The sequence below is a fragment of the Oreochromis niloticus genome, linkage group LG10, assembly GCF_001858045.2.
Source record: "Oreochromis niloticus isolate F11D_XX linkage group LG10, O_niloticus_UMD_NMBU, whole genome shotgun sequence".
In the NCBI taxonomy this organism is placed as follows: Eukaryota; Metazoa; Chordata; class Actinopteri; order Cichliformes; family Cichlidae; genus Oreochromis; species Oreochromis niloticus.
In genome coordinates this window covers 16690759-16714024 of record NC_031975.2, presented here as the reverse complement: position 1 = coordinate 16714024, position 23266 = coordinate 16690759, and the positions used below count along the sequence as shown (strand labels likewise).

At 40.6% G+C, this 23266-nt stretch overlaps 3 protein-coding genes and 1 pseudogene across 3 annotated transcripts; all 4 read right to left on the bottom strand.

Moving 5' to 3' along the window:
• Positions 1-981, bottom strand: LOC100705272 (olfactory receptor 1-like). Its single transcript, XM_013265597.1, has one exon. It carries the CDS (start codon positions 979-981, stop codon positions 1-3), a length of 981 nt encoding a protein of 326 aa, XP_013121051.1.
• A 2704-nt stretch (positions 982-3685) lies between these two features.
• LOC100705540 (olfactory receptor 1-like) lies at positions 3686-4657 on the bottom strand. The gene has a single exon (XM_003457553.3). The coding sequence runs from the start codon at positions 4655-4657 to the stop codon at positions 3686-3688; it is 972 nt and encodes a 323-aa protein (XP_003457601.1).
• Positions 4658-11967: 7310 nt separating this feature from the next.
• Positions 11968-12933, bottom strand: LOC100705803 (olfactory receptor 6C4-like). Its single transcript, XM_003457554.4, has one exon. It carries the CDS (start codon positions 12931-12933, stop codon positions 11968-11970), a length of 966 nt encoding a protein of 321 aa, XP_003457602.1.
• Positions 12934-14622: 1689 nt separating this feature from the next.
• LOC109203809 (olfactory receptor 1F1-like) lies at positions 14623-21851 on the bottom strand (annotated as a pseudogene).
• Positions 21852-23266: the final 1415 nt, after the last annotated feature.

Here is a 23266-nt window from a genome sequence, read left to right as displayed (position 1 = left end):
TCAACATTTTGTGACTCCACTGCTAATTTTTTTTTTTTTCCAAAGCTTCTTGACCGCATTCATTACTTCTTCTGTCTTTAAAGCATATACAATAGGATTGATCAAAGCTGGTATGGTGTGTGTCAAAGTTGAGTTTATAATTCTGGCATTAGGATGAATGTAGGAGGCCCATACAGCAATGTTTGTACCTACAAATGGTAGGAACAAAATAGCAACAAGGATCAGGTGAGAAGTACAAGTTTTCAGTGCTTTAAGTCGTTCCTCTCCTGATGCAATTTTGCTCAGCGCTATGGAAATGCAAACATAAGTGCAGGCTATGAATATTAGTGGAATGAAGACTCCTATACTTACACCAACATTTGCCATAATGATATTTAAAGATGGATCATTACATGCTAGACGATATATTGGTCCATGATCACAGAAAAAGCTTTTCACCACAACAGAGTCACAGAAGGAAAGACGATTAATAAGCCCAACAACTAATGTTGTTAGACTCAACATAAGAAGCCATATAAACAGCAACATTGAAGTAATAGCTGTTTTAGTCACAATGCTATGATACCTTAAAGGGAAACAAATTGCTATAAGTCTGTCATATGCCATCGTGACAAGCGTCCATGACTGCACACCTCCAAAGAACAAAACAAAGAACATATAACTTAAACAGGCCTCATAAACGATGTATCTCCTGTCAAACAGAAATGTGTCTAATAGTTTGGGGATGAGAGCTGTGCTCCCACACAAATCTGTCAAAGCCATGTTGAACACAATCATGTATTTAGGAGTATGAAGAGTCTTCACCAGCCAAATAACTGAGAGAAGAAAGCCATTACCCAAAACAGTCATGATGTAGACAAAACACAGGAAAACATAGAAATATTTGACATGAGGGATGTTGGAAAACCCACTGAGATAAAATTTTGCAGGGCGAACAAATGTGTTATTAAACTTAGTAGTGGCTTCTTCGTCTGAGTCCATTACAAATAGGTTTCCTTAGTCATAAAAATCGCAGATAAAAGCATATAACGCAAAGGGAAGCATCTGATCCAAAGTTGCTGTAATGAAACTACATAAGCAGTGCACTAAAGTGAGGCGTCTCATGACCAACCTGGTATTTGTATTTTACCTCTAAGACTGTGATGCAGCAGAGTAACTATGTCACATGGGCATTAATTGGGTAGATTAATGTCCATGTTATTTTCTACTCACTGGGTGGCAGCTCAGGTTTCAGTGTAATATCATAAAATTATATAAATTTAACATCACATAAAAATACTTAGCTTTTCAGGAGGTAAAATACAGAAGATTATTGTAATTTAGCATGATAAATTAAAATACAGATGCTTTAGCTTTAAATCAACATGAAATCGTGTGTAAATTTATTGTAATTTTATTGTTTTTAACAATAAAATTGTTTTTTAACAATAAATTTACAAAATTTAACAATCGTATTCATTAAATAAACTGATTTTTCATGTTATTTTACATTAAATATTTTAATGTGCTCTCTTTATTTTTTGGATTTATATTGATATTTCATGCATCCAAGGAATAGTGCCAGGAAATTAGAATCTAAGTCATGACAAAGCAAGGCAAGGTAAGGCATACTTGAAGATAAACAGGTTAAAACCTACATCTTTCATTTAGTAGTCTGTTTTCTTTACATAATAAATTCAATTACTATTGTTCTTTGAAAAGTTAATTAATATGCATATTTTATAACTGGATCTATAGTTGCAATCAAAGCTTTGACATGTATGTGCCCCGGAAAAAGTAGATTAGTGCCAACAAATTCATTTAAATTATTTAAGGATCCCTGGGTTTTTAGACCCAGGGTTTTATATTTACAGTTCTTTTGGGTTTTGTGATTCCTTTGTTATTGAGAATCTCTTATGCTGTTTGAGTCTTCTTGTATATCAATAGTATACATAGTTTCCTTTATAATTTATTTTATCCTTTGCGGTCTTTGTTTATATTCTGCCTCTTCTTTCCTGTTTTATTGTGAAAGTCTTTTGTCTTGTGTGTGTTGTGTCGAGGTTACTTCCCTTGTCTTGTTATTCCTCAATATTCCCGATTTGTGTTTCCTATGTGTCTCCAGTTCTCCTCCTGTATATACTGTCTCAGTCTTCCTTTGTCCTGATTCAGAGTGTACTGCTCAGTTCCCCAACATTATTCTGTTGCCTGGTCCAATTGTGTCTCAGCTCTCTAGTGCAGGTGTAGGCAACTCCAGAACTTGAGTGCCGGTGTCCTGCAGGTTTTAGATCTCACCCTGGGTCAGCACACCTGAATCAAATGATTAGTTCATTACCAGGCCTCTGGAGAACGTCAAGACATGTTGAGGAGGTAATGTAGCCATTTAAATCAGCTGTGCTGGATCGAGGACATCCAAAACATGCAGGACACCGGTACTCAAGGCCTGGAGTTGCCTACCCCTGCTCTAGTGAATTCTATAGTTTGCATTTGTTTTTTGGTTTAGTTTCATGTTTTGCATTATGTGGTTTTCATATCAGTTCATAAACGGCTTGGCGTTAGTCAAGCTCCACCTGCATCTGCATTTTGGATCCTCACACACTGCATCCTGACGTTATTTACATTATTTATCTATTATTTAAATTTAATGTACCATGTAAGGGAGTGTGGTAATTATTTATTATTAAACAATTTCGTTATGTTTGCAACATTAAAGTCTCTCGCATTAACCTCATGTCTCAGGGCAGTCATCTTAGTCTATATACCAATTAAGATAACTATCTATTACTATTATTATTATTTAAGCTCCTGTTTGATTATGATTGTGAAGTGTGAAGTATGTTATTTGGATGGCAAAAGTAAACATGTAACTGGGAGATGAAATCATGCAGAGTTTGCACATTTGAAATTTTGGGGGGAAAAAAGAATTATGAAGGAACACATACACAATTTAAAATCTGCAAATTCATTTTTTAATTGGCTGATTTTTAATTTGAGGATTAAATCATTGTTTCATAACAGTATAACAGTTATATATATACAGTATATCTGTTAACTGTTAAGTTTCATATGATGGGATGCCAAAACTGTTAAAATATAGAAAAAACACTACCATTTCAACATCGCTTATTTTATTTGGCTGGCAAATTTACTGTATGCCAACCCACACACACACACATATATATATATGTATGATAGTAAGTACAGATAACAATAACTGTGCAGCTTATCAGAATCAGAAAGTCTTTACTGTCATTGTCCAATTGTACAACGAAATTAAAAGTGGTCTCTGATCAGTGCATCATCCATAAAAATATGAAAATATAAATGAAAACAATAAAATTTAATAAATCAATAAATAAAATACTTAAAGTGCTAATAAGAATAGTATGAGCAAACATTCACATACATTCCCACACACATGCTTCAGTCAGTGTATAGATCATTTCAAGAGTGCCGTGATGGACATTTTTTTAGCAGCAGCGTTCAGACATGTTATTGCGTTTGGGTAAAAGCTGTGTTTGAGTCTGTTTGTCCTTACACTAACTGCTCCGTACCGTCTGCCCGAGGGCAAAAGTTCAAACAGGGAGTGCCCAGGGTGTGAGTTATCTTTTACAATGTACTGAGCTTTTTTAAAACAGCGGGTATTGTGAAGAAGATTCTGTAACAGAGTGATTTTATGTCAGGGAAACGTGAAATAAGTTCATCATTTTTATGCTGTGTTTATAAACGGGGTTTTTTTCCAAAGCTTCTTGACAGCATTCATCACTTCTTCTGTCTTTAAAGCATATATAATAGGATTAAGCAAAGCTGGTATGGTGTATGCCAAAGTTGAGTTTATGATCCTGGCATTAGGATGAATATAGGAGGCCACTGCAGCTATGTTTGTTCCCACCAATGGCAAAAAGAAAACAGCAACTAGAATCACATGAGAAGTACAAGTTTTCAGTGCTTTGAGTCGTTCCTCTCCTGACGCAATTCTGCTCAGTGCTATGGAAATGCAAACATAAGTAAACGCTATTAATATTAGAGGAATACAGATGAAACTAACTAAGGCAACATATGCCATTATGCGGTTTAAAGATGTATCATTGCATGCCAGATAAAACACAGGTCCATGATCACAGAAAAAGCTTTTCACCACAAAAGATCCACAGAAGGAAAGGCGATCAATAAGCCCAACAGTAGATGCCATGATGCTTGTTATAAGCACCCATTCAAAGGCTAGCATTGCAGCAATAGATGTTTTAGTCACAATACTATGGTACCTTAAAGGGAAACAAATGGCTATAAATCTGTCATATGCCATAATGACAAGTGTCCATGACTGAATACTTGCAAAGAACAAAACAAAGAACATATAACTTAAGCAAGCCTCATAGAGAATGTATCTTCTGTCAAACAGAAATGTGTCTAACAGTTTTGGGATGAGAGCTGTGCTCCCACACAAATCTGTCAAAGCCAGGTTGAACACAATCAAGTATTTCGGAGTATGAAGAGTCTTTATCAGAAAAATAATTAAAATGAGCAAAACATTTCCTACAACAGTAAATATGTAGACAAAACACAGGAAGATATAGTAATAATTATCATGAGCCATGTCAGAAAACCCACCAAGATAGAATCTTCCTGGGTGAACAAATGTGGCATTAAATCCAATAATTAATTTCTGCTCTAAACCCATTGGAACGTTTCCTCCTACATGTGCAAAGTATATAACTATACATATAACACAATATCAGACAGTTGCTTAACAACATTTGGTGTAATCAAACTCACCACAAACGCTATCATGTGTGCCTCTAAGCTGCAAAGAGTGTCATTTATATTTTACCTCCATCACTGGAAGTTGTGTCACATGGTCATAAACTGAATATTCATGCATTCAAATGTCAGTGAGGTGTCACAGCTGATTAATTTCCTTTTTGTAACAAAATGAAATAATTATTGGAAAAAATAGTAAACTGTAAGAACAATACAAACTAAATAAACAGCAATATTAATTCAGAATAAATAAAAAAAAAATCATTTATACATATATATATATATAACAGCCAAAACTAACAAATTGTATTTCTGATAGATAAAATATTAAAGTTTTGTAACACTCTTTACAGTAAGCTGAAGGAAACTCTCTCTCTTTCTCTGTCTCTTTCTATTTGTCCTCTTCTCAGGCCTTGTTGTGGCTCTGTGCTATCTGTTATGCAAAGCACAGTTAGAATCATGTTCAGTGCGGTTTATGTGAACATGGCGCAGCTCCTACAGAGTCTAGTTATTATCTAGTATTTCCAGGCACATTTTGACGGGTTTTTTTTAATATATCAACTGTTTTGTATAGTTCCGAGACAAGGCTCTTTTTGCTTTTTGCGTTTAGAATGTCGCCTAAGGTTAATAAGAGCGCAAACACCTCTCAGCCGAACTTGCGGCCTGCTGCTAACACTGCATCCCCGCCTCGTGGTAAAACTTCGCCACTGCCTGGGTCGCCCGACACGCTGCTCGTCGATACGGAGAAGTTCGCGAAGCCTGAACTCCTCTCTGAACTTCATGAAGAAATTTCAGCACTGTTTAAAAAGGAACTGATGGCAGCCTTTGCAGAGAATCTCACGTCTATCAGGTCCGACATACAGCAACTAAAAATGGACCTTTCCTCAGACATAACGACCATGCGGCAGGAATTCGCTGGCCTCAGAAGCACAGTTACGGAGATGGAGCAGTCTCTCTCTACATGCACGGATGATATTGTCCACCTCCAAGCCAAAGTGAATGCGATGTGAAAGGAGTTGGCCAAATTGGAGAATAAATCCGAGGATTTGGAGTCCAGGTCTCGCCGCAATAATATACGCATTGTTGGTGTGCCAGAGGAGAACATCCTGTCTGCTACGTGTCCGTGCTGTTGATGGAGGCATTTCAGCTTGGGAAGGAGCCGCTTGTAGACAGAGCCCACCGAACCTAACATCGATGAACGTCCCCGCGCTATGGTTGTGAAGCTGCACTATTACGCAGACTGTGCTAGGATTCTCCAGAAGGCCAGGGAGCTGCAGAGGGTACAGATAAATAATATGACCATTTCTGTGTTCCCCGACCACACCGCTAGCGCGGGCCCGTGCGGCTTTCAATGAGGTCTGTCGGCAGCTTCGCGGCATCCAGGGAGTCCGATTTGGGATCCTCTATCCGGCAAGGCTACGGATCACTTATCAAGGAATGCAGCGCGACTTCGTCTCGCCAGAAGAGGCCAAGGAATATATTAAGACAATAACCATGCGATAAAAACATAGCGGGACAATGTTTATTTTTTTTGTTTGTTTGAAATAGCAAATGATCCAAATCCAAACATCATTGTGGTAAGGTAAGTTTGTTACTCTGCCAAACACTTGTTTTGTTTTACCTGTCTAATAGTAAAATATAATTGTGTTATTTTTATTTTATTTGTGCCTTTTAATTTATTCAGAAATGACTGTTGGAGCTTTAGTTTGACACAGTTCGTTTTGTAGTCGGGAGCGTTTTTGTTCAGATTGATCCAGGTGGGAGCGTGCACTGCCGTCTCCATCGTTTGGGGATGGGGGCTTTTGCTGTGCAGGGGGGAGGCGGCACGGTGTGTTTGACGTGTTATTATTATTTTTATTCTGAAGCTGTACTTCTGTTGTTGTGGTTTTGGTTTGTGTGTTTGTGTGAATGTGTTTTTCCCACTTGTTCTTTCTTTGGGGGTGAAGAAATAAGTATTTTCTCTTTTATCTTTCTGCAATGATCAGCACTTCAGGTCAGTCCTTAGGTAATAGTGGTATTAGATTTTTAACTTGGAATGTCAAAGGTATGAATAGCCCAATTAAACGATCTAAAATATTCTCGCATCTTAAATGTCTAAAGAGTGATGTAATGTTTTTGCAAGAGACCCATTTGCGAAATAGGGATCATCTTAGGCTCAGGTGCCCATGGGTGGGACATACATTCCATTCAATGTTTAATTCAAAAGCCAGGGGGTGGCGATCTTAATAAACAGAAGGGTACAGTTTACAGCCTCTGAGATTAAAGCTGACAAAAACGGGAGATATTTGGTTGTTGTAGGCACCATGTACAATGTACCAATGTTTCAGAATGGTTTTGTAGATCCCTGGAGGTTTTCTAACCCTACTACCAGAGCGTACTCTTTCTTTTCTCAGGTACATCAGTCCTTTTCGCGGATTGATTATTTTTTTGTGGACGGTTCCCTTATTCCAAAAGTACTGTCATCTACATATCATCCAATTGTCATTTCCGATCACGCACCACTTAGCGTTGACATCAAGCTCATAGCCCAGTCCTCTTTTTCCTCACCCTGGAGATTTAACTCTTTGTTGTTTTCGGATGAGGGATTTGTTACCTTTATCAAATCCTCAATTGATGAATTTATGGTGTTTAACGACAGCGATACTGTTACGAGGTCATTGCTTTGGGAATCTCTTAAAGCATATGTGCATGGGCAAATAATTTCTTTCTCTGCCCATTCACTAAAAACCACAAAGCCAAACTTCAAACTTTGACTACACAAATTTGTGACATAGATGGACAGGTTGTAGCCAGTCCCACTCCTGATTTGCATAAAAGACGACTTGACTTGCGGACCGAATTTGATTTATTTTCTACGGCAGATGCTGAGCGCCTTTTACTTCGTGCGCGTGCGACTTATTATGAACATGGTGATAAGCCCAGAAGGCTTTTGGCCCATCAGTTAAAACGTCAGGCCTCTTCTCGATTAATTTCTCAAATTAAAGATACGGCAGGCAACTTGGTCTCTGATTCAAAGGAAGTAAATGAGTTGTTTAAGAAGTATTATTCCTCCCTATATGAATCTGAATCTGCTGCTGACGCCTCTGAGGTGGATTCTTTTTTTAACGGTCTTACAATGCCCACTGTCGATCCTGTTATAGCTGTACAATTAGATGCCCCTTTTAGGTTGGATGAAATTGTGCATGTAATCAAGGCCAAGCACAATAGTAAGGCACCAGGACCTGACGGGTTCTCAGTTGAATTTTTTAAAACATTTATAGACAAGTTAGCCCCACTACTTCTTTCAGTGTATAATGAATCTTTTGAACATGGTCTATTGCCCCCTACATTGTCTCAAGCACTAATTACTGTTCTTTTAAAGAAGGGTAAGGATCCTACGTCTTGCACCTCATATAGGCCTATTTCACTGCTGAATGTGGATGTTAAAGTCTTGGCTAAAATTTTAGCAGTTGGCCTTGAAAAGGTTCTTCCTACTATTATTTCAGATGAACAGAATGGCTTTATTAAAGGCCGCCAGCTGTTCTTTAATGTTCGCATGCTTTTGAATGTCATTCTTTCCCAACACTCGACCATTAATCCAGAAGTAGTTATCTCACATGACGCTGAGAAAGCTTTCGATCGTGTAGAATGGAGCTTTCTCTTTGCGGTCTTACAAAGATTTGGTTTCAAGGACAGATTCATTTCATGGATTCGACTGCTGTACAAGGCACCCCAAGCCAGTGTCTATACAAATGGTGTTTCCTCTGGCTATTTCTCATTGTCATGCGGCACGAGACAGGGTTGCCCCCTGTCCCCCCTACTTTTTGCTATTGTAATTGAACCCCTATCTATAGCTTTGAAGGCCCTTCCTCATTTTCATGGTATTTCCCGGTCAGGCCTTGACTTAAAATTGTCTTTATATGCAGATGACCTGCTTCTATATGTTTCTGATACCATCAATTGTGTCTCTATTAAACAAGTTCGGCTCTCTGTCAGGTTACAAAATAAATCTTCTTAAAATAAATTCTTTAAGTCTTACACTTAAACAATCTGACATTCCTTTTAGACTTAGCCTTGCCGGCTTTAAATATTTGGGAGTTAACGTAACTCGTACTTTGTCTTCTTTATACTCTTCCAATTTCTCCCCTTTAATCACTCAAATTCAATCAGATTTTCAGAGATGGAATTCGCTACCTTTGTCCCTAATTGGTCGGATCAATGCTGTAAAGATGAACATTTTGCCTCGATTGTTATTTCTGTTTCAGAGTATTCCTATATTTTTACCTAAAGCTTTCTTCAAAAAGTTAGACCAGCTAGTTATATCGTTTTTGTGGGGAGGGAAACATCCCAGGGTGAGGAAATCATTATTACAGAGACTGACGTTTGATGGTGGTCTTGCCTTGCCTAACTTTTTATTTTACTATTGGTCCTCTCATATTCACAAATTGACCCATTGGCTTGAATCTCAAGAATTGCTGTGGTGTAAGCTGGAGCGCCTGTCGTGCACTTCCTCATCCTTAGAAGCTTTATTGTTCTCTCCACTACCACTTAAGCCTTCTCATTTCACAAAGAATCCTGTGGTACAGTCTAGTCTAAGGATTTGGTCACAATTCCGGAGTCATTTTAAGTACATCTCTGCATCAGTACACATGCCCATCACACAGAACCATCTGTTTACTCCTGGTCTCATTGATGGGCGGACCTACCGTGCCTAAACATATAGTGAGGGTGTGCTGGGAATGCCTAGCAGAGGCCCCAGTCCGTGAGATCTTTAATGCACACCTCCAGCAGAGCTTCAACAGCATTCCAAGGGAGACTGGGGACATTGTGCACGAATGGACAATGACAATGCTGCCCTTTGTCACCGATTAAAAAACTATCCGGGCTAGTGTGGACACAGCCTCAGGGTCTTGTTCACGAGTGACGGGATAAGGTAGCGGAAGATTGACAGACGGATTGGTGCTGCAGCTGCAGTGATGCAGATGTTGCAGCGGTCTGTTGTGGTGAAGAGGGAGCTGAGTGTAAAAGCAAAGCTCTCAATTTACCGGTCGACCTACGTCCCTACCCTCAACTATGGTCACGAGTTGTGGTTGGTGACTGGAGGAAGCCCATTTCCACCGCTTGTATTTGCAATCTCATTCTTTCAAAGGGTGGCTGGCCTCTCCCTTAGAGATAGGGTGAGAAGTTCAGTCATCCAAGAGGGGCTCAGAGTGTAGCCGCTGCTCCTCCACATTGAAAGGAGCCAGTTGAGATGGTTCAGGCATCTGACAAAGATGCCTCCTGGGTGAGGTGTGGAATGCCTTGGTGTCCCCCCAGATCAGCTGGAGGAGGGGGCTGGGGAGTGGGAGGTCTGGGCTTCTCTGCTTAGACTGCTGCCCCCGCGACCCAGCCAGAGATAAGGGGAAGAAGATGGATGGATGGAACTTGCTACTCTGTATGTCTCACTTCATAAGAGAATTTTTAATTTCGGAATAGAAAAATTAGTTTTGTCGGTGATTCATTTTTTAACTCTCAGAGTAATCCAGTAAGCTCGATCAAATTTGGGTATAAAAATGTGAATTTTTTTATTTGCTTCATAAATAATTAAATTCTAAAACATTTCTAATTTTTTTGTTTTTATGACTTTAATACTTTAATATTTTTTTAAGCAACGTATCTTAAAAGTAGAAATATGTGTTCAGGAAAAGAGAATCATTTGGTAATATAAAAGTATTTGGTTGAATTATAATTCTTTCTAACATTATTTTACAAATTCCTCCCCCTCCTGACCCTCGGGCCTGACCTGTCATGCTTTCAGGTGTAGGTGTTTGGCAGGCAGAGTTGTGGACCTAAAAAATGCAGGACTCAGGAACATAGAACTGAAGTAAAAATCACAACTGTATTGCTGGAAAAACAGGCAAAAAAAAAAAAAATCCAAAACCAAAAAACAGGGAGCAAACGAGCCCAAACAACAAAACAGTTCAGAGGGTTGACCAGGCCTCAGGGCAAAACTCAGGGTCTGAGGCTAGTGGTGGAGACAAGGAGCGTGGCCAGTGGCACTGATGGAGCAGTTCTGGAGGCTGGCAGTGGAGTCAACAGAGACGGTGAAGCTTTGGAGGCCTACCACGACGCCAACGGCAGAGATGAAGTGGACTTGGGGGCCAGGCACATGGCCAGCGGCAGAGATCCTCAAGACCCTTAGCAGGTGGCCAGCATGCTGGGTTTGAGTCCAACCTGTGGCCCTTTGCTGTATGTCTTCCTCTCTCTCTCTCTTTCCCCGCTTTCCTGTCTCTCTACACTGTCACTATTGAATAAAGGCTAAAAAGGCCAAAAAAGATGCTAGATAAGGAATTTCATGAGAAAAAGGAAATCAGAAAGTACTTAAAACTGGAACCTGAAAAAATATATATTTTATGGCTAGTATGAAAGATTGACAGGCCAGCAATCACTAAGCTTTATCATCACTCTTGGTTCTTGGCTAGCTTAGCATTACCACACTGTCTGTGCAGATGCTGGCTGTGATAGTGTCAGAGTGGAGTTCTTTAAGCTTGTATAACTTTTTAAATATTTACATGATGTTGGCTCTAGCTGACTGTAAGACGATAGTTTTAAATAATCCCCTGACTTCATCTAATGTCACTATCAAGTGAAAATTTCAACTTCTCCAGTGTTTTGATTCTACAAAAGTAATCACATCACTTAACTTTCCACCTTATAAACACCAGCACTACCATTGCAAACATTTTACATGCTGATATTTGGCTCTCAGTCAAAGCAGTGTTTGCCTGTGTGCTGCCTTACAGAGAGACAAGGTGACACTGTGAATTTATTAGAAATCGTAGATATGAAAAAGTAAAAAAACAAAAAAAACAAAATATGCATTTGCTTTCTTCATTTAAAAAAAAACCCTCCTAGAAGAAAATTAGACCGAGATAAAATAATTGCATTCTGTTTTGAAATGATTATCAGCACAGAGACAAAAAATAGGTCAGACATTCAATGATTTTTTAGATACTATTGCTTTTTAAACAGCCCATTATCACCTTGATCACAAATAATACGTGCATCCTAACAGACTTTTTGTGTTATCGTTGATTACATTTTGTTTAAAAAATCATCTCCAGTCCTATGAAATTACTTATTCTTTTATTGCAAACAGTCTTAACTCATAATGACATTAGACAATTCTACTTTAAATTCTATTTCAAAGGACAGATTGCTTGAAAGAAACACAATATATAGTGCAAACAAATGCTCACATCACTACTAATATTAAATTGTTATTTTGGATTTTCCTCGCCTTTTTAATAACCTTTTTAAAGATTCTTTTATTTCTTGTGTTTGCAGAACATAAATTATTGGGTTCAACATGGGAGGGAAGACCGAAGTCAAAGACAGGTTTATGATCCTAGCATTTGGTTGTATTTTTTCCATCAAAGTAAACGTAGTTAACAGTGGAATAAAATAGATTGCCACTAATGAAAGATGGCCAATGCATGTTTTAAAAGCCTTGAGTCCTTCTTGAAGTGTGGCCACTTTAACCAGCGTATAGCCAATATAAAGGTAACTTAACAGGATAAAAGCTAGAGGAAGCCAAAATATAATCACTGGGTACAAGCAAGCAATGACATAGCTGGGGAAATGGTCATTGCAAGCAAGTCGGTATATCTGACCATGGTCACAAAAATAACTATTAATAACCACAGATTTACAGAAAGAAAGTCTTGTAAGTAGTCCAACTGCAATTAGTACAGCAATAATAGTAAAAACCCAAAGAGAGGCAATCAAAGAAAACATGAACCTGTGGGTCACCTTTACTTGATAGTGAAGTGGAAAGATGATGGCCACCATTCTGTCATACGAGAGTGCCACCAGATTAAATGACTGCAGTGATAGACAAGTGTAGCAAAAAAACAGGAATGTTAAACAATCGTTGTAGGGGATAAAGTAGTGCCCAAACAGAAAAATGTCAAGAACCTTTGGCACCAGGGCAGTGTTACCAAACAGGTCCACAAATGCAAGGTTAAAAACTGCAATATACTTTGGAGTTCTCAGATTATGATCCAAGCATATTACAGCCATCACAACTGTGTTTCCCACCACAGAAACAATATAAACAAAAAATAGAAAGACATAATAAAATGTTATGTTTGGGATTCCAGTTAAACCACCTATGATGAAAAATGCAGGATGTACAAAAGTTATATTTTTTCCAAGAGCTGAGTTGAATAACTCCATTGTAAAGATGCCTATAGCACAGTGATGTCTACACAGATGCCTCTCCTTTGCGCTAGTATCACGACTCTATACTCTTATGTAGATGGAGAAAAGCACCTTACTCTCAGGGGGAAGAGCTCTGTTTATGTTTACCTGTTTTGAAAGACGATGCTAAAGAGAAGCTGTCTTCTTCTGGATATCTGGTAAATATTGTGTTTAAATGTTTATTTCAGTACATCTGAATGCAATTTTGTTAAAAATATACACAGAACCGTCAATGCATTTTTTATATTTCATGTTGCAATTGGATGGATGATGTTTCAAGTAGTTTACTGTTTTTATATGAGCAATTAGTGTATGAAATAAACAGCAGTCAGTAAAGTGTGAAAAGATACACTTTATTATCACATCAGTCTATAACTTTGCACAACTACGACTTTGAAGTTTTGATAGAAATATTGTGATGAACAATAATATTTTTTTTTAATTTCCCCACTTGCCCATGTGGGCAGACTTTTAGCCTTCAATCTCAGGTTCTCTACCGCCTTGGAGGTTGAGGGTCTTTGCTGTCGCTAGGCAGTGTTGGGAAGGTTACTTTTAAAATGTATTCCATTACAGAATACTGAATACATGCCCCAAAATGTATTCTGTAACGTATTCCGTTACATTACTCAATGAGAGTAACGTATTCTGAATACTTTGGATTACTTAATATATTATCGTGCTGTTTACAGCTACGTGAATGTACTATTGCTGTGATTTATTACTGATACTGAAGGTCCGCGGGTCTGAACCGTAGTAAAGGGACCTCTGGCTAATACGGTGGGTTCCGTGTCGGGCTGGTAGCCGAAAACTAGCTTTACTTTGTTGTCTGGGTCAACTTTGCTTGCCAGAGACAGAGAGAGGCGTTGAAAGACTGCTCCAACGGAACTTATTTTTTCCGGAGGAAAACACGAACACAGTGTACAGTTGAGTCTTAATAGCTTACTTACAAATGGGCTCGTCAGGCACTCTTCTTGGCTGCAGTGGTTATTATTATATTTACATGCTTCCAGCTCCCGTTTTTGCTCCGTGACAGCTCGGACTTTTCCTTTCTCTCCCTCCCTCGCTCACAGACACATAACGTGTATGGCAGTCCATTCTCCCTGCAGCACGGACTACACTGCCCATGATGCTACATTCTTTAGGGCCATGCCTGTAGCATTCTGCCTTTTAGCTTAGCACAACAACAACAACAACAACAAAGCGCTTTCTCACCCAGGAAACACGCAGAGAAAGAGCGCGTCACCCTGTAACCATGGCAACCGTAACGCTGCCGCCTGGAACAACATTACGTAGCTGTCAAACAAACCCAAACAGTCCTGACCCGTGACAATATGAAACAGGAAAGAACCGCCGTGTAATCCATTTATTTCAACAAAGTAACTGTATTCTGAATACCACCTTTTTAAACGGTAACTGTAACGGAATACAGTTACTCATATTTTGCATTCTAAATACGTAACGGCGGTACATGTATTCCGTTACTCCCCAACACTGTCCCTAGGACTGTATTCTTCTGGATAGAGATCTCAGATGTCGTTCCTAGGATCTCCTTTTCTTTCTCGGGTTTCTGCTGCCTGAGGTATTCAGTAAGCACATAGTCAGTTGAATCTTTGTTGTTTCAAATAACAAAGATAGCTGGATAGTGGTTCTGACATTCATTAGTCCTCAGCCTCCTTCCTTCCACTTAGCGTGCAATCTCATGGTGCTGGACCTGGTGTGAAACCCTCCATTCGTGGCAAGGAGATTTCTTGTCTTGATGTCAGTGGATTCTATTTCCTCTTTTGGCCAGCTTATTATCCCAGCAGGGTATCTGATAACTGGCAGGGCATAGATGTTGATTGCCCCATTCTTGTTCTTGGCATTCAGCTGACTCTTCAGGAACTTGCCTGTCACTATGCAGGTATTTTCCAGTTCCAGCTTTCCTGGTGATCTTGTTTCGGTTCCCATTTGCCTGTGGGATTCCAAGACACTCATAACTATTCTCGATGTCTCCAATGTTGCCTTCTGGTAGTGCAAGTTAGCGACCATTGTCCCAATGGCCCCATGGTTATGGTTTGTTACCATCCAACCATGCTCCTCCAGTCCCAATGACGCTCTGTCATTGCTGTAGATGTTAGAGGTATAGATCAATGAATCGATGTCCTACATCGCCTTGTTCTCAATAATCGCATTCACAAGATTTTCAACTCGTTCGAGATTTTTATTAGGTACACCAAAGGGATCAATTTGAAACTCCTACATCACATCATTCTTGAGTTATAGCATTCACAAACTTGGGTGCCCATGTTGTCTGCTAGCCCACCCAGCAGGGTGGCAGCAATACCTCATCAGCCCTTTACAGCTGAAGGGTAAAAACGTTTCTCATCTCTCAGCTTGGTCAGTCTGTTACAATTTATTATAAATTTCGTCAGACACTTGTTAAAGCAGTAATAAATTTTAACAGACATCTATTTACAAACAAAAAGCCACAGGAGTGAGAAGCTGGGGTAGATCATCAGTTATTCTCACAGCTGATGATGAATAAATACAGTTAAGTCCAAACGTTCAGGGACAATGACAATTTATGGTGCCTTTGTACCCCACAACAGTGTTTTTTAAATTACTCAGAAAAATGTCATTGAACTGAACGCGTACACATTTATTTCAAGGAGTTTTAGAAATATTTTATTAATTCCAATTACTGTGTGACTATGTACACAGATACAGCTTACTTTTTCTTAAATCCTGCTTGGCTCCTGAGTCTGCATTTGGGTTCTTATCCTTTAAATCGTGACACAGCAAATTGAAATGATAAAAGATATCACCCTCTGGTTATCCTTTTCTATAAAAAATATTTTTTTAAAAATCTCAACAGAAAAATGATAATAAATTGGCCATGTGAGAGTGTATAGTTGTCTCTCTCTTTGTGTTGACCTAATGACCTATCCAGGGTGAACCACTTTGTTTTGCTCTATGATAGCTAAGGTAGGCACGAATTCACCTACAGGCTGTAACTTGCTATTTACTATACAGACATGAAAATACTATCAAAAACCTAAAAAGACTGAAAACAACGGTTAACAGCTATTTTTATGTCCAAAAGTTTTAAAGATAAGTCAGCCCCATATTAACTGTTAAGTAACACATTATAGCTTCTTTGTTAATTCAGTTAAAAGTCAATATGTCAGAAGACCCTTATGAAGAGAACATCGAGGGAACAGTTTACCCTGCCCGGGATAGGGTTACCGGGGCCCCGCCCTGGAGCCAGGCCGGGGAGGGTGCCTGATGGCGAGCGTCTGGTGGCCGGGCCTTAGTCCATGGGGCCCGGCCGGGCCCAGCCCGAAGAGGAGACATGGGCCCATCCTCCCGCAGGCCCACCACCTGCAGGAGGCGCCATAGGGGTCGGGTGCATTGTGTGCCGGGCGGCGGCCAGGAGCGGAGGCCCTGGCGGAGTGACCCCCGGCTGCCAAGACTGGCAATAGGGACATGGAATGTCACCTCTCTGGTGGGGAAGGAGCCTGAGTTAGTGCGTGAGGTTGAGAGGTACCGGCTAGATATAGTCGGGCTCACCTCTACGCATGGCTTGGGCTCTGGAACCAGTCTCCTAGAGAGGGGCTGGACTCTGTCTCAGTCTGGAGTTGCCCCTGGTGAGAGGCGGCGGGCTGGGGTGGGTATTCTAATATCCCCTCGGCTTGCTGCCGGTACGTTGGGGTTTTTCCCGGTGGATGAGAGGGTTTGTTCCCTGCGCATCAGGGTCGGGGAACGGGTCCTGACTGTCATCTGCGCTTATGCGCCGAGTGGCAGTTCAGAGTACCCAGCCTTCTTAGAGTCTCTGGGGGGCGTGCTGGAAGGTGCCCCACCTGGAGACTCTGTTGTCCTGCTGGGAGACTTCAATGCTCACGTGGGTAACAACAGCGAGACCTGGAGGGGCGTGATTGGGAGGAACGGCCTCCCTGATCTGAATCCGAGCAGTGTTTTGTTATTGGACTTCTGTGCAAATCACAGTTTGGCCATAACGAACACCTTGTTCAAACATAAGAGTGTCCGTAAGTGCACGTGGCACCAGGACGCTCTAGGCCGCAGGTCGATGATCGATTTTGTAATCGTATCACCAGACCTGCGACCATATGTTCTGGACACTCGGGTAAAGAGAGGGGCTGAGCTGTCAACTGATCACCACCTGGTGGTGAGTTGGATCAGGTGGCGGGGGAGGACGCTGGACAGACCCGGTGCGCCTAAACGCGTAGTGAGGGTGTGCTGGGAATGTCTAGCAGAGGCCCCAGTCCGCGAGATCTTCAACGCACACCTCCGGCAGAGCTTCAACAGCATTCCGAGGGAGACTGGGGGCATTGAGTCCGAATGGACCATGTTCAGCATCTCCATCACCGAAGCTGCTGCATTGAGCTGCGGCCGCAAGGTGGTTGGTGCCTGCCGTGGTGGTAACCCCCGAACCAAATGGTGGACACCAGAGGTGAAGGGAGCCACCAGGCTGAAGAAGGAGTCCTATCGGGCTTGGTTAGCCTGTGGGACTCCGGAGGCAGCCGACAGGTAACGACAGGCCAAGAGGAATGCGGCTCGGGCAGTGGCTTCAGCAAAAACTCGGGTGTGGGAGGAGTTCGGAGAGGCCATGGAAAAAGACTTTCGGACTGCCTCGAAGAGATTCTGGCAAACCGTCAGGTGTCTTGGGAGGGGAAAGCGGTGCTCTACCTGCACTGTGTATAGTGCTGGCGGAGTGCTGCTGACGTCGACTGAGAAAATTGTCAGGCGGTGGAAGGAATACTTCGAGGACCTCCTTAATCCCACTGACACATCTTCCGAGGAGGAAGCAGAGTCTGGGGATGAGGGGAATGACCCGCCAATTTCCAGGGGCGAGGTCACTGAGGCAGTTAAACAACTCTTCGGTGGCAGAGCCCCTGGTGTTGATGAGGTCCACCCCGAGTTCCTGAAGGCTCTGGATGTTGTAGGGCTGTCCTGGTTGACACGCCTCTACAATGTTGCGTGGAGATCAAGGGCAGTACCCCTGGACTGGCAGACCGGGGTGGTGGTCCCCATCTTTAAGAAGGGAGACCGGAGGGTGTGTTCCAACTACAGGGGGATCACACTCCTCAGCCTCCCTGGGAAAGTCTATGCCAGGGTGCTGGAAAGGAGAGTTCGTCTGCTAGTCAAACCTCGGATACAGGAGGAACAATGCGGTTTTCTTCCTGGTCGCGGAACACTGGACCAGCTCTTTATCTTCTCAAGGATACTTGAGGGTGCATGGGAGTTTGCCCAACCAGTCTACATGTGTTTTGTGGACTTGGAGAAGGCATTCGACCGTGTCCCTCGGGGTGTCCTGTGGGAGGTGTTGCGGGAGTATGGGGTGTCTGGCCCATTGCTACGGGCCATTCGATCCCTATACAACCGTTGCAAGAGTTTGGTTCGCATTGCCGGCAATAAGTCGGACTTGTTCCCGGTGGGTGATGGGCTCCGCGAGGGCTGCCCTTTGTCACCGGTTCTGTTCATAATTTTTATGGACAGGATTTCTAGGCACAGCCAAGTGGCGGAGGGCCTTCACTTTGGTGGCCTCAGAATCTTATCTCTGCTTTTTGCGGATGATGTGGTTCTGTTGGCTTCATCAGGTGAAGGCCTCCAGCTCGCACTGGAACGGTTCGCAGCCGAGTGTGAAGCAGCGGGAATGAGGATCAGCACCTCCAAATCTGAGGCCATGGTTCTCAGCCGGAAAAGGGTGGAGTGCCCACTCCAGGTCGGGGATGAGTTCCTGCCCCAAGTGGAGGAGTTCAAGTATGTGACCTGCAGTGTAAATTATTTATTTCATTTTTTGCAGGTTAAATGTCACATCTGTTCTGCATTTCTTACACAAACAAAAGCACCTCCTCAGTGTTTAGGCATTACAGAGCCAAACATGAAAATGAGGAGACAAACACACCGAGAATGAACACAGGTCGGCCTATATTGACACTGAACAGCTTTATCATCATTTTCTTTTGTTAATATGTGTTTTTTTTATTTTGAAATCAAGCATCGAAGACTGTTCTGGACCAGGCAGTCCTGAATTTTATTATAAAGGACTGCCAACCCCTTAGTATTGTGGAGAGTGTCGGAGAGAAACATTCCAAGATCAGAGGATCCTTTAACGTACTGGAGGAATAGGAAGATATCTTATCTGAACCTTTTCCACCTGGCTTTACAGTTTTTGTGTACCCCAGCTTCATCTGTGCCTCTGAGTTTTCCAAAGCTGGGGAAATGGTTTAAAAAAAATAATAAAATAAAATAAAATAAAACGCAATAGACTGAATGCAAAAACATTGGATAAACTTATTTTTCTGAATAGAAATTTATAATAAACTCTGAGTCAATTACATTTAAATGGGTAATATTATATTCACAATACTTTCATTTAATTTTCGCTTAATGTAATTCACAATATATTTTAAAGATTTCTACAATATTTGCAATGTAAAACATATAAAATGATTCCATGGAAAGTACAATACCTTACAGTGTATACAAGTATGAATAGGTCATTGAATCAGTGTCTGTTGTGAGTCTCAAGTAAGTTGCCTGCAATGATATTTAAGGTCCAGCAGGTGTCAGTATGGAGCAAAACAGCAACACTGTGTCCACACAGTATCGATACAGTTTGGGGAATGTGCTGAAACGCTTCACGAGGCCTCATCTACCCATCACTACTGGGAAACTATAACATAGTACACAGAGAAACACACGGCCATGAATGAGGGAGAACGCGACACAGAACTGAGGGAGACGCAGACATAAATACACAGAGGGTTAACGAGGGAAGTGGGAGCACAAGGGGAACACAGGTGACACTGATAATCATAACAAGACACGGCAGGAGTAAATGCAACACTGACGGGAGACTGTCAAAGTAAAACAGGAAGTACACAGAGGTGCAGACGGGAGGAGAGAGTGAGAGCACGGGGAGAGCACAGACATACCGGGCTGGGGAAACATGGAATAAAACACAAGGAGGGGAGACGAGGACTCACCGATACACAGATGGGCACACAGGGGGTAAAGTCACATGGGGAAATCAAATAAGGAACATCTTAACAGAACCACCTAGAAACCAAGGCATAAATAAAGAACAAAATACAAAACACACGAAAACTAAGAATAGTTTGGTCCAGGATCATGACAGGTTGAGCTTGCTTGACGTTTCTAGCTTTCTTTCAGTTTGGTCAGATCTTCACATTTTATTACAAAATTGGTCAGACTTTTGTTAAAATGGTATTTGCAGTAATATATATACATTTTCATGACAGACAAAGGCAGGAGTACATGCTGAAATATTCTTAGATCAAACAATAAATAAACATCTTAAGCAAGTTACTTTTAGTTTCAGTGTGAACTCCGATAAAACAAAGTATAGAAGAGAAAATATTTTTCTCTACATACCTGTTTTAAAAAGTGTACTGGTGCATTATGTCCTAAAATGGCAACACTTACATTTAAGCCAAGATTATTACAAAAAGTTCATAAATCACAACATAAAACTCAAATATTTTTTCCTGATGTACGTATAATGCATTGAAATTAGAAAGATGCCCAAAATATCAATCCTTTAGTATTCTTTCTAGAAAAACAAAATTCATTTTTCCCTTTTATTATTTCAATGAAAAACATTTTTAAAAAAACCCCAAAACAAACAAGCTTCATATGCACAGCAGCTAGCTATTGCTTGTGGAAAGGTATAGTGTAGAAAGGTTAGTCCTGCTGCTACTTTTTTCATTGGATGCAAGTTGCAATCATTTCTACATGTTAAGGGAAGGAATTACCCCTGCAGAATACAATTAGGAAACATTCAAATAAAAGATTAATTCACTTATTTTAGGGTTTCCCACTTTAATTTTCAAATGGTTGTCCTTTTTAGTGTCATGGTTATATAATGTTGTTGTTTTGTTTTTTTTTGCTTACACTGAATTATAAGTGTTTTGCTACATGTGTTTCATTAAACTACAGCACTCTGTGTGACATATTTGTATTTTAGCTCTTAACAACCGTTTCAAAGATTTTTTTATTTCTGCAGTTTGAAGAACATAGATTATTGGGTTTAACATGGGAGGCATGACACTGGCTAAAGATTTGGATGTATTGTACTCCCAAAACTATAAACAACTAAAATAGGAATGAAATATATTGCCACTAATGAAAGGTGACCTGTACAGGTTTTCAAAGCCTTCACTCTTTCCTTACATGTAGAAATTCTTGACAAAGAATAACCTATACAGCAGTAACTTCCCAAGACAAATATCAGAGGAAGCCATAGAACAAAAGCTCTTGACCAAGCAGAAATTGTTTTGTTAGGGGTAACATCATTGCAGCCAAGCCGATATATAGGGCCATGGTCACAATACCACAGATTCACAAAAATGTAGTCTGGTGAGAAGGCCAACTGCAGTTCCTGTTAGAGCAATAGCAAGAAGCCAGAAAAAGGTGATCAAAGACAGAATGATTTTGTGGCTCACTCTCATTTGATAGTGCAACGGGTACATGATAGCCATGATTCTGTCAAAGGACAGAACGACCAGATTAAAAGCCTGCATTGAAATTAAAGTAAAGCAGAAAAACATGAATGTCAAGCAGTTGTTGTAAGAAATATAGTGATGGTTAAACAGAGAAATGTCAAGAACCTTTGGCACCAAAGCAGAGTTACTTAACAGGTCTGTAAATGCAAGGTTAAAAACTGCAATATATTTAGGACTTCTTAATGTATGGTCAAAAATTATTATAAGCATCACAGCTGTGTTTCCCACCACTGAAAAAATGTAAATAAAGCACAGAAAGACAAAGTAATACCTAATATTAGGTATGCCAACAAATCCACTTATTATAAAATTTGCAGGTCGCACAAAAGTGGTGTTTTTCTCAGCAGCTGAGTTTAAAAAATCCATTTGAAGACGTTTTTGTCTTCTTCTTTTTTTCAATTCAGCCAAGCTTTCTTTAGTGAAGCCTGCCTCAGGATAGAAGCAGAGCAGCTTTGTGTTTTGTTCCTTATAGCAGCTATCTGTTCCCTTGTGGAAGTAACAGGGTGATAAAGCTGAATACAGAAAGGCTAGGCAATAGGGGTAACTTAATAAGGGTCAAGCTTGTCTGACTACTATAGCAGAAAGTTTCTCAATTTCCTTACAGCAAAAAATAGTCTATGGTTGACTGGGTCAACAGCTATAGTGGGTTGTTTTCCAATTACATCAAAACTCATATATAACTGCTAAAAAGCCAACAACAGTTATGATTAAAAACACAATATTAACTTCTAGTGCATTGTTTAGGTCCCACTCACAAATGCACAGTTCAGATGGTCCAAACAGTCCTATATCAAAGAAAAAATGAAACAAGAAACTGCATCATGTTAAGTCAAAGTGAGAACTGAACAAGAAATAACCTAATGATTTTTAACTCATTGTTAACTATAAAGCTTGACAACCCATTCACATAAAACATATACAAATACATCTTCATTTGGAGGCACATAGATATGTACTTTATAGTATTCTACCTACAATCCCTGGCTTATTCCAAATGCCTTGTGTGGCCCCCTGCTTGGTCTGACTGAGCAGAACAAAAGAACTTCCTGTTTACTGTCCAAAGCAAATAAAGCAAATATAGTTCCCTTTCAGATACGCCCATCGATCTTTCATGGTTTAAGTAATATTCTTTGTTGTTTTCTGTTTTATGATATATTTGCACTTTCTGGTCTTTAGGTTGTTTCCATGACTCCCCTGTGTTCCACGTTCCATGTTTGCCAGCCTTGTGTGTTTAAGTCTCGTCTTCTCATTCAGTGTTCCCTTTCTGTGGCCCAGTCAGTTGTGTTCCCATGTCTATTTCTCCCCCAGTCCCAGTGTCAAGCCTGCATGTCTTAATTTTTGTCTCCATGGTTATCGTACGTCCTGTTTTATTTTGACAGTCTCTCGTCCTGTGTTTAGTATGTTCAGTTTTGCTTCAACCCTGTCTTGTTATGTCTGATTAGTTCCAGCTGTGTTCCCTCCTGTTTCCCATCCTCTCGTTACCCTGTGCATATTTTAGCCCTCTGTCTTGCTCTGCTTGTTGTCCATGTTGCTGTGTTTTTCCCTGTGCTCATCATGTTCCTGGCTGCTCCTAGTTCTCTGTTCTCATTTCTTAGATCCATGTTTCTAGTTTAGGTTTTGTTTTCTTGTTTGTAGCGTTCAAGTTTTTGTACAACAATAAAGCTGCCTCTTTTATTTTATCCCTTCGATTTTTGAGTCTTGAGTTCGGCTCCTACTCCTTCCTGCCACACAGCTATCCATGACAGAACGACACAACCACAACATGAACTCAGCGGACTCAA

Excerpts from the sequence above, each read along its gene's own strand:
- LOC100705272 (XM_013265597.1), bottom strand. The coding sequence starts at position 981 with ATGGACTCAGACGAAGAAGCCACTACTAAGTTTAATAACACATTTGTT.
- LOC100705540 (XM_003457553.3), bottom strand. The coding sequence starts at position 4,657 with ATGGGTTTAGAGCAGAAATTAATTATTGGATTTAATGCCACATTTGTT.
- LOC100705803 (XM_003457554.4), bottom strand. The coding sequence starts at position 12,933 with ATGGAGTTATTCAACTCAGCTCTTGGAAAAAATATAACTTTTGTACAT.